General features: G+C 42.9%; 1 protein-coding gene across 2 annotated transcripts in view; it reads left to right on the top strand.

Moving 5' to 3' along the window:
* Positions 1–13,257, top strand: part of UBE2L3 (ubiquitin conjugating enzyme E2 L3) — a 58,408-nt gene that overhangs the window by 8,231 nt on the left and 36,920 nt on the right. Inside the window, exon 2 of one of the 2 annotated variants that reach the window (XM_079152157.1) lies at positions 10,270–10,365. The exons of the other annotated variant lie outside the window; for it this stretch is intronic. Coding sequence (XP_079008283.1) covers positions 10,270–10,365 — 96 coding nt within the window. The remainder of the gene's footprint in view (positions 1–10,269; positions 10,366–13,257) is intronic. 2 annotated transcript variants of the gene reach the window in all.

Raw genomic sequence — 13,257 nt, 5'->3', positions numbered from 1 at the left:
CACACTCTCACTGTTTTTTCCCTTCCCGACATGAAGGACTGTCTTTGAACTGTGTCCAAAGATGTGTACGGGTGCTACGGAAGGCAAGGGAAGGTGTGAATGAGGGAAGGAAGCCTTGAATGAGTTGTTACAGTCCCAGAAATAATATTGCTGCCTTTTGTCTTTTTTTTTTAGCCTTGAAGCAGAAGTTAAGAAAGTTGTTTCTGTTGCTGTTCAGTTTATCCTCCTGACTCCTGTCACAGTGTCTTTAAAACTCCAGAACTGCAAGGAACCTTGGAGAGCACACACTGATGGCCCCATTTTATAGATGAGATTGCTGTGACCAGCAACAGAGCCAAGCCCTCTGCCCAGCTACCCCTGCTCTCAGTGTCATGCTCTGATTGTTTAGATGACTGCTTTTGGTTTTTAGTGAGGGACAGGGTAGACAGTAGGAGGATTCATTTCAGGGTAGGTGGTTTTTTGTGTTTTGTTCTGAGGGTTTTTTTTTGTTGGGGGGTTGGATACCAGGGTTTGAACTCGGGGCACCTTGCCACTGAGCCACACCCCCAACTCTATTTTGTATTTTATTTAGAGACAGGGTCTCACTGAGTTGCTTAGCACCTCACTTTTGCTGAGACTGGCTTTGAACTTGTGATCCCCTGTCTCAGCCTCTCAAGCTGTTGGCATTACGTAGGTGTGCATCACTGTGCCTAGCTCTGAGGGTTTTTTTGTTTTGTTTGTTTTGGGGAGCTTGGGATTGAACCCAGGGTTTCATATACACAATGCAAATGCTCCACCACTGAATCAAACTCCAGCCCTGGATTTTTTTCCCCCTTTTTCCTGGTACTGGGGATTGAACTCAGGGGCACTCTACCACTAAGCCGTAACCCCAGCCCTTTTTATGTTTTTGAGACAGATCTCGTCAAATTGCCAAGTCTGATATTGAAATTGGTGATCCTTCTACCTCAGCTTCCAGAATTGCTGGGGTTACAGGTGTGTGCCACTAAACCCAGCCCTGTTCTGTTTTTTAACAATCTGGTCTCTGATGATTACAGTTTTCTGCCCATTATTATCTTGTCAAATTTTGCCTCAACCTTCTTAGCAGAGTTCAGCAAAGGGATAAAAGGATAAAGTTCTGTTTTGACAACCCCTAGCCTAGAAGGCACATTTACAACCAAAGCAGATGCTAATATCAAAGCCAGTGCTTGTGATGGGGCTCCATGTCTTTCTCAGACAGAACTCAGAAAGTGGGCAAGAGGGTATAACTTAGAAGTTGAATGTCCCTGAGCCTTTTCTGAGGTGGTTTGTAAATGTCTGTTTTACACCTTTGTACCTCTTACTGTGAAAACTTAACACAGCAAACCTAAGCTTACAGAAGGAGCTACCATGTATGTTTATTTTATTTTTTATTTTTTTATTTTTTTGTTGGTGCTGGGGATTGAATCCAGGGCCTCATGCATGCCAGGCAACCATTCTACCTATTGCTGACTCACATCTCCAGCCCCATGTGTTTGTTTTGTTGTTTTTAATGCTGGGGATTATACCCAGGGCCTCTTGAGCATGCTAGGCAAGTGCTGTACCACTTAACTACACCACCAGCCCCTGTGATATGCACACAGTTCCCTTTCTGCTTACTCATTCTATATTATGCTTTATGTCTCTGGTTCTGTTTTGGACAGACTTAGAGACTGATGGCCCAGTCCTTAAGGAGCTGTCAGTCTAGTTGGTGGTGCTGGATTCAGGATTCAGGAGTATGCAATGTAGGTCAAGAATGCCAGGCACACCCATGTTCAGATAGAGGCAAAAACACATTCCAGGAGTGAAGATTGTGAGAAGCTATCTGTGTGTGGAGCTGGTGCCAGAGCCTGCTCAGCTGGGGCCTTGGTCATGGTTGCCTTGGGATGTTGTAGGCAGTGCCTTTCTTTAAGCCTGTGTGCCCTCTGTTCCTTTTAGTTGTGTTCTCTTTGAATGACCTCCACAGTAGTGACTCGCCTGTTTAGAGGCATTGGTAGAGTAACAGGAACCTTAGTTTAAATGTTGATTTTTTTTTTTTTTCCCTTCCAACTCCTTTGTGTTGTTACTTTGAACCCATGTCCTGATTTTTACAAAAAGGATAATGAAATGACTTCATAGTTTTGATAATAGCTCTGTATATCAGTTGTGATAATAAACTAAGTATAAGATAGCTAGCTAGCATATCCTGGTCTGTGGAATGGATCATGTGTTGGCATGAGTCCTTGCCCCCTTTACTGAATATTAATTCTATTTATTATTTTTTGTAGTCCTGGGGATTAAACCTAAGACCTCACACATACTAGGCAAGTGCTCTACCACTGAGCTGCATCTTCAGCCCTATTGAGTATTAATTGAAATGAGATTTGTGTTCAAGGGCTCTGAATCCTTAGGTTTAGATTTGCAATGTATGGAATCATGTTAAAGTTGTGATTTAATGTCATTGCTCATGATTGTGTTGAATAAACCTGAAAAACTTGCATTTCTGCTAAAATTGGTCACTTTGAGTCACACAAAAGTAGAGATTTGCTGTTTCACATTATTATTTCCTACTGGTTGTGTGGCTGGTATTTGATAGTGACATTGTGCTTAGATTTAAGACAGTTCTGTGTACTTTTCCTCAGACATCTGGCTCATCTGCCAGGTGTTGTTTTGGCCAAACAGGAGGAGCCTAGAAACATTCCTGACACAACAGAGACACTTAATTAACTTTGGAGGACTAGGGAAAATACTGTACATGTTCATGTTTTTGTCATTGTGAATATTGATAAGTGCTATTCCAGAGCAAGCTAAACCCTCCTAGGATCCTACACAGGAAACAAGCACCTGCTTGACTCATTTCTTTTTCCTCACTGGGAGTTGAACTGGGGGCTTTCTACCACTGAGCTACATCCACAGCCTGTCCCTTTTTCCCTTTGGGTTTCTTTTCTCTCTCTCTCTCTCTCTCTCTCTCTCCTCTCCTCCCTACCTCCTTCCTGATACAGGGTCTCCCTAAATTTCCCAATCTGGCCTCAGACTTTCAAACTTGCCAAGAGTGGTCTTAAACTTGTGACCCTCTTGCCTCAGCCTCCTGAGTTGCTGGGATTACAGGTATGTGCCACCATGCCCAGCTGAGTTGCTGGGATTACAGGTATGTGCCACCATGCCCAGCTGCTCTGCTCTTTCTTTTTTTTCTTTTTTTGGGTACAGAGGATTGAACTGAGGAGTGCTTAACTATTGAGCTACATCCCCAGCCCTTTTTTACTTATTTTAAATATTTTTAGTTGTAGATGGAAGCACAATACATTTATTTAAAAAAAATTTTTTTAGATGTTGGTAGACCTTTATTTTATTCATTTATTTATATGTGGTACTGAGAATTGAGCCCAGTGCCTCATGCATGCTAGGCATGTGCTGTTTCACTGAGCCACAACTCCAGCCCCTTATTTTTTATTTTGAGACAGGGTCTCATTGAGTTTCTTAGGGCCTCGCTAAATTGTTGAGGCTGGCTTTGAACTCTTGATCCTCCTGCCTCAGCCTCCCAAGCTGCTGGGATTACAGTTGTGTGCCATGGCAGCATATTGGTTCTTAAGCAGGAATACACATTGCAGTCACCTGGGAAGCATTTCTCAGACATAGGTGCCCAGCCAGCTCTGGAAGTTGATGTGGTAGGGTATGATACCAGCTAGTCTTTCTGTCCTTCTTGCCCTCTCCCACCTCTTCTCTCTGCATGTGTAAGTTGAACAGTCCCCTAGGGACTCTAACATATACCCTGGTTGAAAATCCTGGACTTAATCATGACAGCCCAACATTAGTAAACAATCCAGCTCATTTCCTGGCTGCTTGCTTAACCCGTTGATTTCTTCCCTCCCATGTTTCTGTACACACATTTCCCACATGTGTTTCCCACATACTTGATCTCGTCTCAAGGTTTTCTCCATCCTTCATGCAGAGCCTCTTCATGTAGCTGTTTCCGCTTGGGGTCTTCTGGATTTCCTTTATTTTGACCTAAAGGTGCATAGAGCAGTATTTGTCAGCTCGTCTAACCCAACTTCAACAGCCAAGGAGGGACTTTAGACCTTATACTTTCTATAGTTCCTCTAGGGACATAATAATGCTCCTTTTTCCATTTAACAAATACAGTGTGACACGGTAGTATTGAATATGCTTGCTTATACTCAACAAGAACTGTAGTATTGAAAGTTGCTGTTCCTAGCATTGGTGTGACATCAGAAGCATCTCTGACTTGGCTCTGCTGATATTCTTCTGTATGTGAGTTTTACCTCCTCCTGAGGCATTGGTTTAAAGGGGACGTGAGCACTTTAGGCATAGTTCTTGTCATAAGTGCCTTCTTCCTGATAACCCTGGCCAGTAGCTCTGTCTCCTCTACCTATCTGAGTATCTGGAGTGATATGGCAGCTTGTTGCCTCCTGGTTAGGATGCTTGAGCCACATGGAAGTTACATTAAATATCAGAATATTCTAGCACTGAGCCAAAAGCTAAGTAACTGGTCCTGATTATTATTATTTTTCTTTCATTCATAGAAAATGAATCCTTTGACAGTTGAACCTTTTAGCTGCTTTAAGACAGATAGGTGTTTTGTCACTTTCAAATCTCGTTTCCAGGCTGAAAATCCTTGATTCTTTTTATTGTAGGGACATGGTCCTTGTGGTTTTGATTGGCCCGAACTGCCTCCATTTTATATGATCATGTAAAGTCCAGAGCCCAGAACTGGATGCAGCATTGGCTCTGAGTAACTCAGGTTAGCATGGTCATTAAACATACCTCAAATGTGTGGCCTGTGATCCAGCCTCTATTTATGTATCTCGTGTGTAAATGCCTTAGTGACTGTTGCGAGAAAGGAGCATCACTGTTATGTAGGGCTCTCAGGGGCTTTTTAAAAGAAGGGACTTTGAGGGAGGACTTGAAAGATAAGCAGGTTTGGGCCCTGGGGCTGGGGATAGGCAAGGCAGTTAGGGAAGTCCTTCCAGGAGTCATCCTAGAAAAGTACACAGAGGAGGAAGTTACCAGGCCAACATAGTGGCAGTACATGCTGCTCACTTAGGCTGCATTGAAGGGGACTTAGTTGGTATCATTGAATGGGGGATTCCTGTATATTTTGGTACTGGGGATTAAACCCAGGGGTGCTTCATCACTGAACACTTCTTTTATTTTGAGTCAGGGTCTTTCTAAGTTGCCAAAAAGTAGCTTCAAACTTGGGTTCTTCCTACCCTAGCCTCCCAAATAGCTGGAATTACAGGCATGTGTCACCATGCCTGGCCCTATACATTTTGAGGGGGAGGAGCCAATGAGTGCTTTGGATTTCTTTGTTTTCTTTTCTTCTTTAAAAAAATATTTTTAGTTGTAGTTGGACATGATTATCTTTACTTATTTTTTATGTGGTGCTGAGAATTGAACCCAGTGCTTCACACGTGCTAGGCAGGTGCTCTACCACTGAGCCTCAACCCCAGCCCCTGTTTTATTTTTTGTTAGTAGTAGAGATTAAACCTATGGGTACTTACTACTGAGTTACATGCCTACCTCTATTTGTTTATTTATTTAGGTATTGGGGATTGAACCCAGGGGCATTTACCACTAAGCAGCTTCCTGAGACATTATTATTTAAAAAAATTTTTTTGTAGTTGTAGATGGACAGAATGCTTTAAATTTGTTTTGTTTGTTTCTGTGGTGCTAAGGATCGAACCCAGTGCTTCACATGTGCTAGACAAGCACTCTGCCACTGAGCTACAGCCCCAGCTCATTATTTTTTATATTGAGACAAGATCTCACTAAGTTGCCTAGGCTGGCTTTGAACTTAGGATCTACCTGCTTCGTCTTCCTGAGTTGTTGGGCTTACAGGCAGATACCACCATGCCTGGTTTATGTGTTTATTTATTTAGAGAATATTAGTTTCTGTAATCAAACTCACATAGATAAGACCTTAAAATTTAATATAGTGCATTACCTCTGTACAAATGGAAAAATATTATGTATAAACTTTTGAGACAGGGTCTTGTTAAATTGGCCAGGCTTGCCTCTCACTTGCAATCCTTCTGCCTCAGCTGGGATTACAGGAATATACCACTATACCCAGTTTTTCTGATTTCTTTAAAAGGACCTTGACCTCAAACTGGTTAGGAATCACTGGACTCTGTGTGGACTTGAATGGGGATTGTGTGGGGGAGATTCTGAACAGTCAACTTTCTAGGCCCCATGGAAGAACCATACAAAAAAGAAACAGATTTTTTTGGCTACTTTTGTCAAAATGCAGATAGGTAGATCCAGGTTGGGTCATGAGTGCTGACTGTGCATTGCTTGACAATCTTCCTCTTCTAGATGCCCTCGGTATTTGAAGCAGTGGGCATCTGCAGGGGTTTCAGGGCCAGCGTTCAGGTGGTAACCCCTTTTCCTCTCTGCACACTCCACACTTTGCCACATGGTTGGCATGTGGGCATCCAGCTCTCTGAGCTGGCATTTAGGGAATGGGTTGTTCCTCTTTTTAAGAACTGTACAGGGTTGGGGATATGACTTGGTGGTAGAGTGCTTGCCTGGCATGCATTAAGCCCTGGGCTCAGTCCCCATCACTGCCCAAAGGAAAAACAAAAACTGGGCAGCATCCTTGGCTCAGAAAGGGATCATGTTTTGAAAAATATTGCCATCTTCCTCCTCTTCCACTTCCTAGCTTAGAAGTCTGCTGTTCTCTACCAGGAGAAGGGACTGGCAGGGTTGCTGGTTCTCCTTTCCTTTAGGCATCTCTTTTGGTTTGTCAGTACTGCACCATCAATTCTGAGCACTTGACCTCAGGCCACCTCTGGTTCTGATCAGAACCAAAATGAACTTTTATGGGAGTATTTTTTGTAAATTCCTGTCAGTCTTGGCTTTGGTCTTCCTGTTTTCCTTAGAGCTGGGCCACTCTACATTTTTTGTCAAGTCCTTTATTCCATTATTTGTAATTACCTTTCAAATTCAACCTCTTTGACTTTACATGGTTTCTTTAAAATTCCTTCCCCAGTTCTTCATTATCAGGACCATTCTCAATTATTGCCCAATAAGTGTCATCTTGACTTTTTGAGTCTCATGTCTTCAGATGGAACCTATTTTTTCTCTGCATGAATAGAATTCATCTTCCTCAAGTTGTTTTCCTTAATGGAGGAGGCATGATTGGTATTTTTGACTGAACATTTTTTCCTCCATGGCCATTTTGTGCAATGCAGGACTTTTAGCATCTTGGCCAGTGCTAGGTCCAGTGGTTCTCAGCTGGGACTCTAGAGGACGTTGGGAAATCTGGGTGGAGTGGTGTCACAGTGCTTAGCATCTGTCTCACGGGCAAGGCTCAGGATGCTGAAGTGCACAGTTAGGATGCTGGTGACACCCTGTTGAGAAACCCTATACTATGGATTGTTCAGCATTCCCTGAAGATGACAGGACTTGTTTGTTGGTTTCTCTCACTTCTGCCTTTTAATCAGTTCTTCCTTATTGGTTAGAGTTATGCAATGGAGCTTGCCTCTTCCTTGGGAGGACTTAACTTGACAGCAAGGTAAGTTGAGAGTTTATCTGATAACCCTGCTTTGAATTCCCTGAGCCTCCCAGCTCAGCCCTCATTAGTTTTGCCTTTTCTTCTGTGACCCCAGGCATGTGGCTTGCTCAGAATCGCTTTTATCTTTGTTTATGCATCTGCTTGATATCAAAGTACCAGTAGATGTTCTTACTGTACCCATGCCCACAGGTTCCTCTTTTTTCTTGAGGAAGATAAAATTTTTCACTGCCCTGTTACAATTGAGTCCACCTTGTGATACTTTTGTAATTCTTGTGAGATTTACCTTCTTGTGTTTATCATAATTCACAAGGTTAGTAGGTAGATTTCTGAAACCATTAAGTTTGTTGATTGTTTTAAAATTTACACAGTGTCACACAACTGTAATTCCAGTGACTCAGAAGGCTGGGGCAGGAGGATCACAAGTTCCAGGCCACCCTTAGAACTTGGTGAGACCTGTCTTAAATAAAAAAATAGACATAAAGGACTGGGAATGTGGCTCAGTGATAGAGTGCCTTTGGGCTCATTCCCCAGTACTAGGGGGAAAATTGTTTTCTCCCATGATATCTTCTCATTTATTATTTCTTTCTTGGTTGTCTAGTTTCAGAGTTTTTTCTGGTATATGTATATATTTTTTTCTGTCTGTATTTGGTTTAAAGCATTTCGATAGTTTAGTATGACTCAGCCAAGAATTGACTCCCTAGCCAAGAATTTTAATTCTAATATCTTGAGCCAAGGACTGAAAGCCAAAATACAGCTTTGATACTCTACTTAGAGAATACCAGGTCCTTTTTTTCCCCTCCCTAGGAAGACCTGGCTTCCTAGCCATTCACTAACTTCGTCATTAAGTAAATGTTTGAGCCCCAACAAGAGCTAAACCCTGGCACTGCTGGGGCTTTCTAGTCTCTGCCTTCACACCTGCTCTCCTGGAACTGATATTCTATTTGGGAAGGGGATGAGGCTGGTGGTAGTATGTGAGACCTTTTTACCTTCTTGAATTTACCCAGGCTTCATAATCTCCAGTGGAGTGTTCTGATGAATCTCTGGCATTAACAGAAGGACCGGACAGCGGTTGGCAGGTTGAAGTGGTCCCTCAGGCGTCATGCTTTCTCAGTAGGGGAACCAAGTCCCTCAGTGCAGAGGAGATCAGAGACCCTCTTCTTAGTGCTAGTTCTTTCTTAGAAACGAACCTGTCCCTCAATGTGGCAGTGCTTTTGCCCTCCTTGTGCTGCGTGTTAAAAATCTCTGTGTTCAGGCTCCACCTACACTTGCTGAACCAGAATTTCTGGATCTGGGTTCAGGTCCAGGTGATTATGGTGGGCACCAGGGATGGGGGAGGGATTTGACAAGCAGTGAGCAACCCGTGGGAAGACACTGTACCAGTTGCTTGCCATGAAGTACCTATTCCATGCATTCCTTCAATGTATTCTCCTCCGCTACTCACTCTGGGCCAAATCCTATTTACCCCAACTAAGAAAAACTGGCTCTGATTCCCCCTTCCTCAGAAATTGTTAATTTCACGCCTGTATAGTTCCAGTGTGCCTTATAAACTGCTGCAGTGCAGTCGAGTGTGGGGTGCAGAGGATCTTTTGAGCTTAAGGATATTGGACCTGGTAGAGTACCTTTGAGCTGTCCTGAGCCATGACTTTGCATAAAGAGAGACTTTCCCCATTCTAGAGGGTGTGTGGGCTGGGTCAGAGAGGAAGCAGCCTGGCAGAGGAGGCAGAGCTCAGTGGAGGGGGTGCTCAGAGTTGCAGAAGAGAAGACATTTGAGACGTATGGGAGGCAGTCTTGCCACTGGGCAGGAGGCTGGGTTGAGGCAGTGGGCTATGTCTGAGCATGAAGGAATGTTGGTAATATTACGGGAGGCTGGGAGTGTGCATATTGGGTGGCTTGGGTTATAAAGTCTGTTGGACATTCACTTGAGGTGTTGGGGAGGCAATGGGAAATGTTAGGCTAGTATATAGTCAAAAAGTGACAGACAGTTGTAAAGACATCTCAGACAGGGTCCTGAAGTAATTAATTGCAGTGGTTGTGCTTTCTGGGTGAAATGGCATTTGCCACATTGACTATTATATACAGTAACAACCTCATATTTGCAAAGAGTCCTGTTGTTTACAACATGGTTGCTCTTTCATTGTCTGCTGCTCTGGGTCTCATTACCCCTGTGTGGAATTGAGGAAACCAAGGCTTAGTGAAGGTTTCCTATCCCACTCTACATCCCAGTATGGATGGTGGTTCTCTTCGCTTGTGCTGGGATGGAGTCCTGAAATGCATTCATGGCAATGCATAGGAAAGTTTGTGTGTGTTTGCTTTTGATTGGCTCCTAGTACTCAGTTTTATTTATCTTTATATTCTCAGCATCTGGTGCATAGTCAGTGCTTAATAAATCTTAAATGGAAGGAGTTAAGTCTGTAGCATCTCAGGTTAGCCCCTGTTGTGTCTGCCAGGTGCAGGGGTGCTGAGAGTCTTTAAATAGGCATGGCCACCAACCCAGAGAAGAGTTGGTACATCTGCAGAAGTATGTTCGGTGGACTCACCAGGATGGGGGTTTGCTTGTCTTGGTCTGGGGCAGGGGCAGAGGCAATGACCTCACAGAGGGCTGGGCTCTGTGCCTCCTTAACCATGCTGCTGTGATCTGGTCCTCAATCAAATTTTGTCATTGGTGGTGTCATCACCTGGTTTAATTTGAGGGAGTCAGGAGGGATCTTAATATGTGGTGCTTTCCCTGATTTGACACCCCTTTATGCTTTGTTAATCAACAGGAGCTTGAAGAGATCCGCAAATGTGGAATGAAAAACTTCCGTAACATCCAGGTTGATGAAGCTAATTTATTGACTTGGCAAGGGCTTATTGTTCCTGTGAGTATTGAACACTTCCACTTCTTATCAGATTATTCTTTCAGGTGGTGTGTGTGTGCTGCTGAGCCTATCTCTGTGCTCCTAAGTAGGCTTGTAGTCTGGGTAGCCCACACATGCACAGAAGTGGGCTGTGACTTCAGGGATGACAGGTAGGGTAGGACATAGCTTTGGGCTCTTGAGTAGAATCACAGCTTTGCACTGATTTTCTAAAATTCTGGGGGTTTGCAAACTTTCCAGATTTGTAGTAATTGACACAGGGAAGAGGAATATGTATTTGTGCTCCTGTTCTCTCCTATCTTCCCTGGCTTCTGAATGCTTGTCTCTATCAGGACAAGACCAACTCCTCTGGCCTCTCTTAGTGGTGAGTTGGTGTTCCCATCTAGGTCTTCTTTTGCTTTTCCCCTTCATTTTGCATCTTTCTCTCTTAACTTTCTGGACACCTGTGTTCCAGGCTTTATTTTTGGTACCCTCCAACATGTGCCTCCCATTTATCTCCAGTCTTATTCCTAACTGACCACATGTTAGCCTCATTGACTTTTCTGGGGTTTTGCTTCCAGTGACTGCCCCCCACAGCCCCAGCCCCCTGTCTCAGAGACTTCTGCTTGGAGAGGCTTGGGCTTTGCATTGGCATTATTACCCTTTTGATTGTCTCCTCTTTTCTCCCTTCTTTGATCCCTCACCCCTTCGAAAACTTGATTTGTACTTAACTCCAGGATTCAGTTCTCATTTCTCCCATCTTCCTGAAAGCACTTCACACCAAGCAAAAGGGTTTCTTCCAGTTGTTACACTGCTGACCCTTGCTTGCCTCTCAAGCTTTTAAATCGTTGGCAGTGTCTCAGCCCAGTCCTGTAACCAGTACACCATTCTCTGCTGACCTGCCACCACTTCTTCCTCATTCTTAAACTTGGGTCTTTTCAGTCTCCACCTTTCTCTCCTGTTTTGTTTCTGGGGCTCTGCTTCTTCCAGTATCAACGATTATCTTCTTGTACATAAAAAGGTTTCTACATCTCTGTCTCCTTCCCTGCCTTCTCTCCTAGAACTGCACTGTTTGTCCACTCAGTGACTTCAGTTGGGCATTATATAGCCTTTCAGCCGCTCAGCCAACCTTGCCCTTCTGTAAAAATGCTCCCCTTCTTTCCAATTCTTACAAATTCACCTATCTTCTCTCTTTCTTTTCCACTTTGCTAATCTGAGCCTTAGGCCCTTTCCCTCTGTCTGATGTTGTCCTGTTATTGTTACATATAATTGTTTCTTGTGAGAGCTTGGCTCCTTTTCTAAAGCAGAACACAAAACACACTGTAGATGCTTTCTTGATGCTGCCTCATGCTTTTGTTTTTTTAAAGCTTCTGGAACTTAAGTGGCAAATACTGGATTTGTAGTTTATTTTAAGTCATTTGAATAACTAAGGAAAGACAGGCTCAGAATTCTTAAATCTGGGAACTTTTACTCTGGTTTTGAAGGTGAGTGCTTTGAATTTTTTGAGATTTGAAGATGGTACAGCTGAGGGCACAGAGTGGGTGGCTAGGAAACCCTGAATGGGAGGGATCGGCCTGTGACTACAGCCTGTGCCTGCCATTATGACCTGTTTATTAGGTGCTGAGTAGAAATATATTCTTGGCTGGTGACCTTCCCTGGGTTAACAACAGGACCTTGGGTCTTCCTATATCCTGGGGATGGGCCCAGCTCATCTGAGGTCTGCCCAATTAGGGTGGAAGCAGAACCAGCTGATAAAGCATGGCAGCCCTGCCCATTCCACCTCAGGTGTTTATATCAAGGTGCTGGTCCTTGAGAGTTGCTGAATAAATCTCTGGCTGAAGTGCAGAGAGAGGCAGAACAGGTGGAGGGGAAGCTGAGCGATGTTACCTAGAGGCACTGCACCGTGGCCCTGACAATTCAAGTTTATTTTATTTTATTTTTTTTTTGGTGGGGGTGGGATGGGGTTCTGGGGATTGAACCCAGGGGCATTTAACTGCTGAGCCACATCCCCAGTCTCTTTTTTATTTTATTAGATATAGGGCCTTGCTAAGTTGCTGAGTCTGGGTTTTAGCTCATGATCAATAATATAAATATAAATAAATATAAATACTTCATGTAAGTGAATATATACAATATTTTTTCTTTTATGTATGTTTTTATTTCACTTAGCATGATTTTTTAATTGTTATTAGATTGTACATGATAGCGTGTATTTTGACATTATACATATATGGAGTATAACTTATTCTAATTAGGATCCTGTTCTTGTTGGTGTATGTGATGTAGAGTTTCACTGGTGGTGTATTTGTATATGAACATAGGAAAGTTATATCTGATTCATTCTGCTTAGCATAATGCTTTTAAGGTTCATCCATGTTGTACTACGTATCAGAACATTATTCCTTCTTACGAATGGTTAATGTTCCATTGTATGGATATATCACATTTTGTTTATCCATTTATCTGTCGATGGGCACTTGGGTTGTTTCTAGCTTTTGTCTATTTTGAATAATTTTGCTATGAACATCGGCATGCAAAAATTTGCTTGTGTTCCTGTTTTCAATTTTTGGAATGTACATGTAGAAGTGGGATTGCTGGATTGCATGTTTATTCTATGTTTAATATTCTGAGAAACTGCCAAATTGATTTTCATAGTAACCATACAGTCTTATATTCCAACAATGGATGAGGGTTCTGATTTCTCCATATCCTAACCAATACTTTTTCAAATTATAATCTTCCTAGTTGATGTGAAATGGTATCTTATTGTGGTTTTGATTTTCATTTTCTTCACGATGAATGATGTTGAGTATTGTTTTTGTATTCTTACTGGCTATATTTATTGTGCTGGAGCTAAACCCAGGGCCTTTTACATCCTAGGCATTGAGCTACATTCACAGCAAACCTTTTTTTTTT

The sequence above is a fragment of the Sciurus vulgaris genome (genome assembly GCF_902686455.1).
Source record: "Sciurus vulgaris genome assembly, chromosome: 8".
NCBI lineage: Eukaryota > Metazoa > Chordata > Mammalia > Rodentia > Sciuridae > Sciurus > Sciurus vulgaris.
Note: the sequence above shows the minus strand (reverse complement) of the source record. Positions and strands in the feature narration are given on the sequence as shown.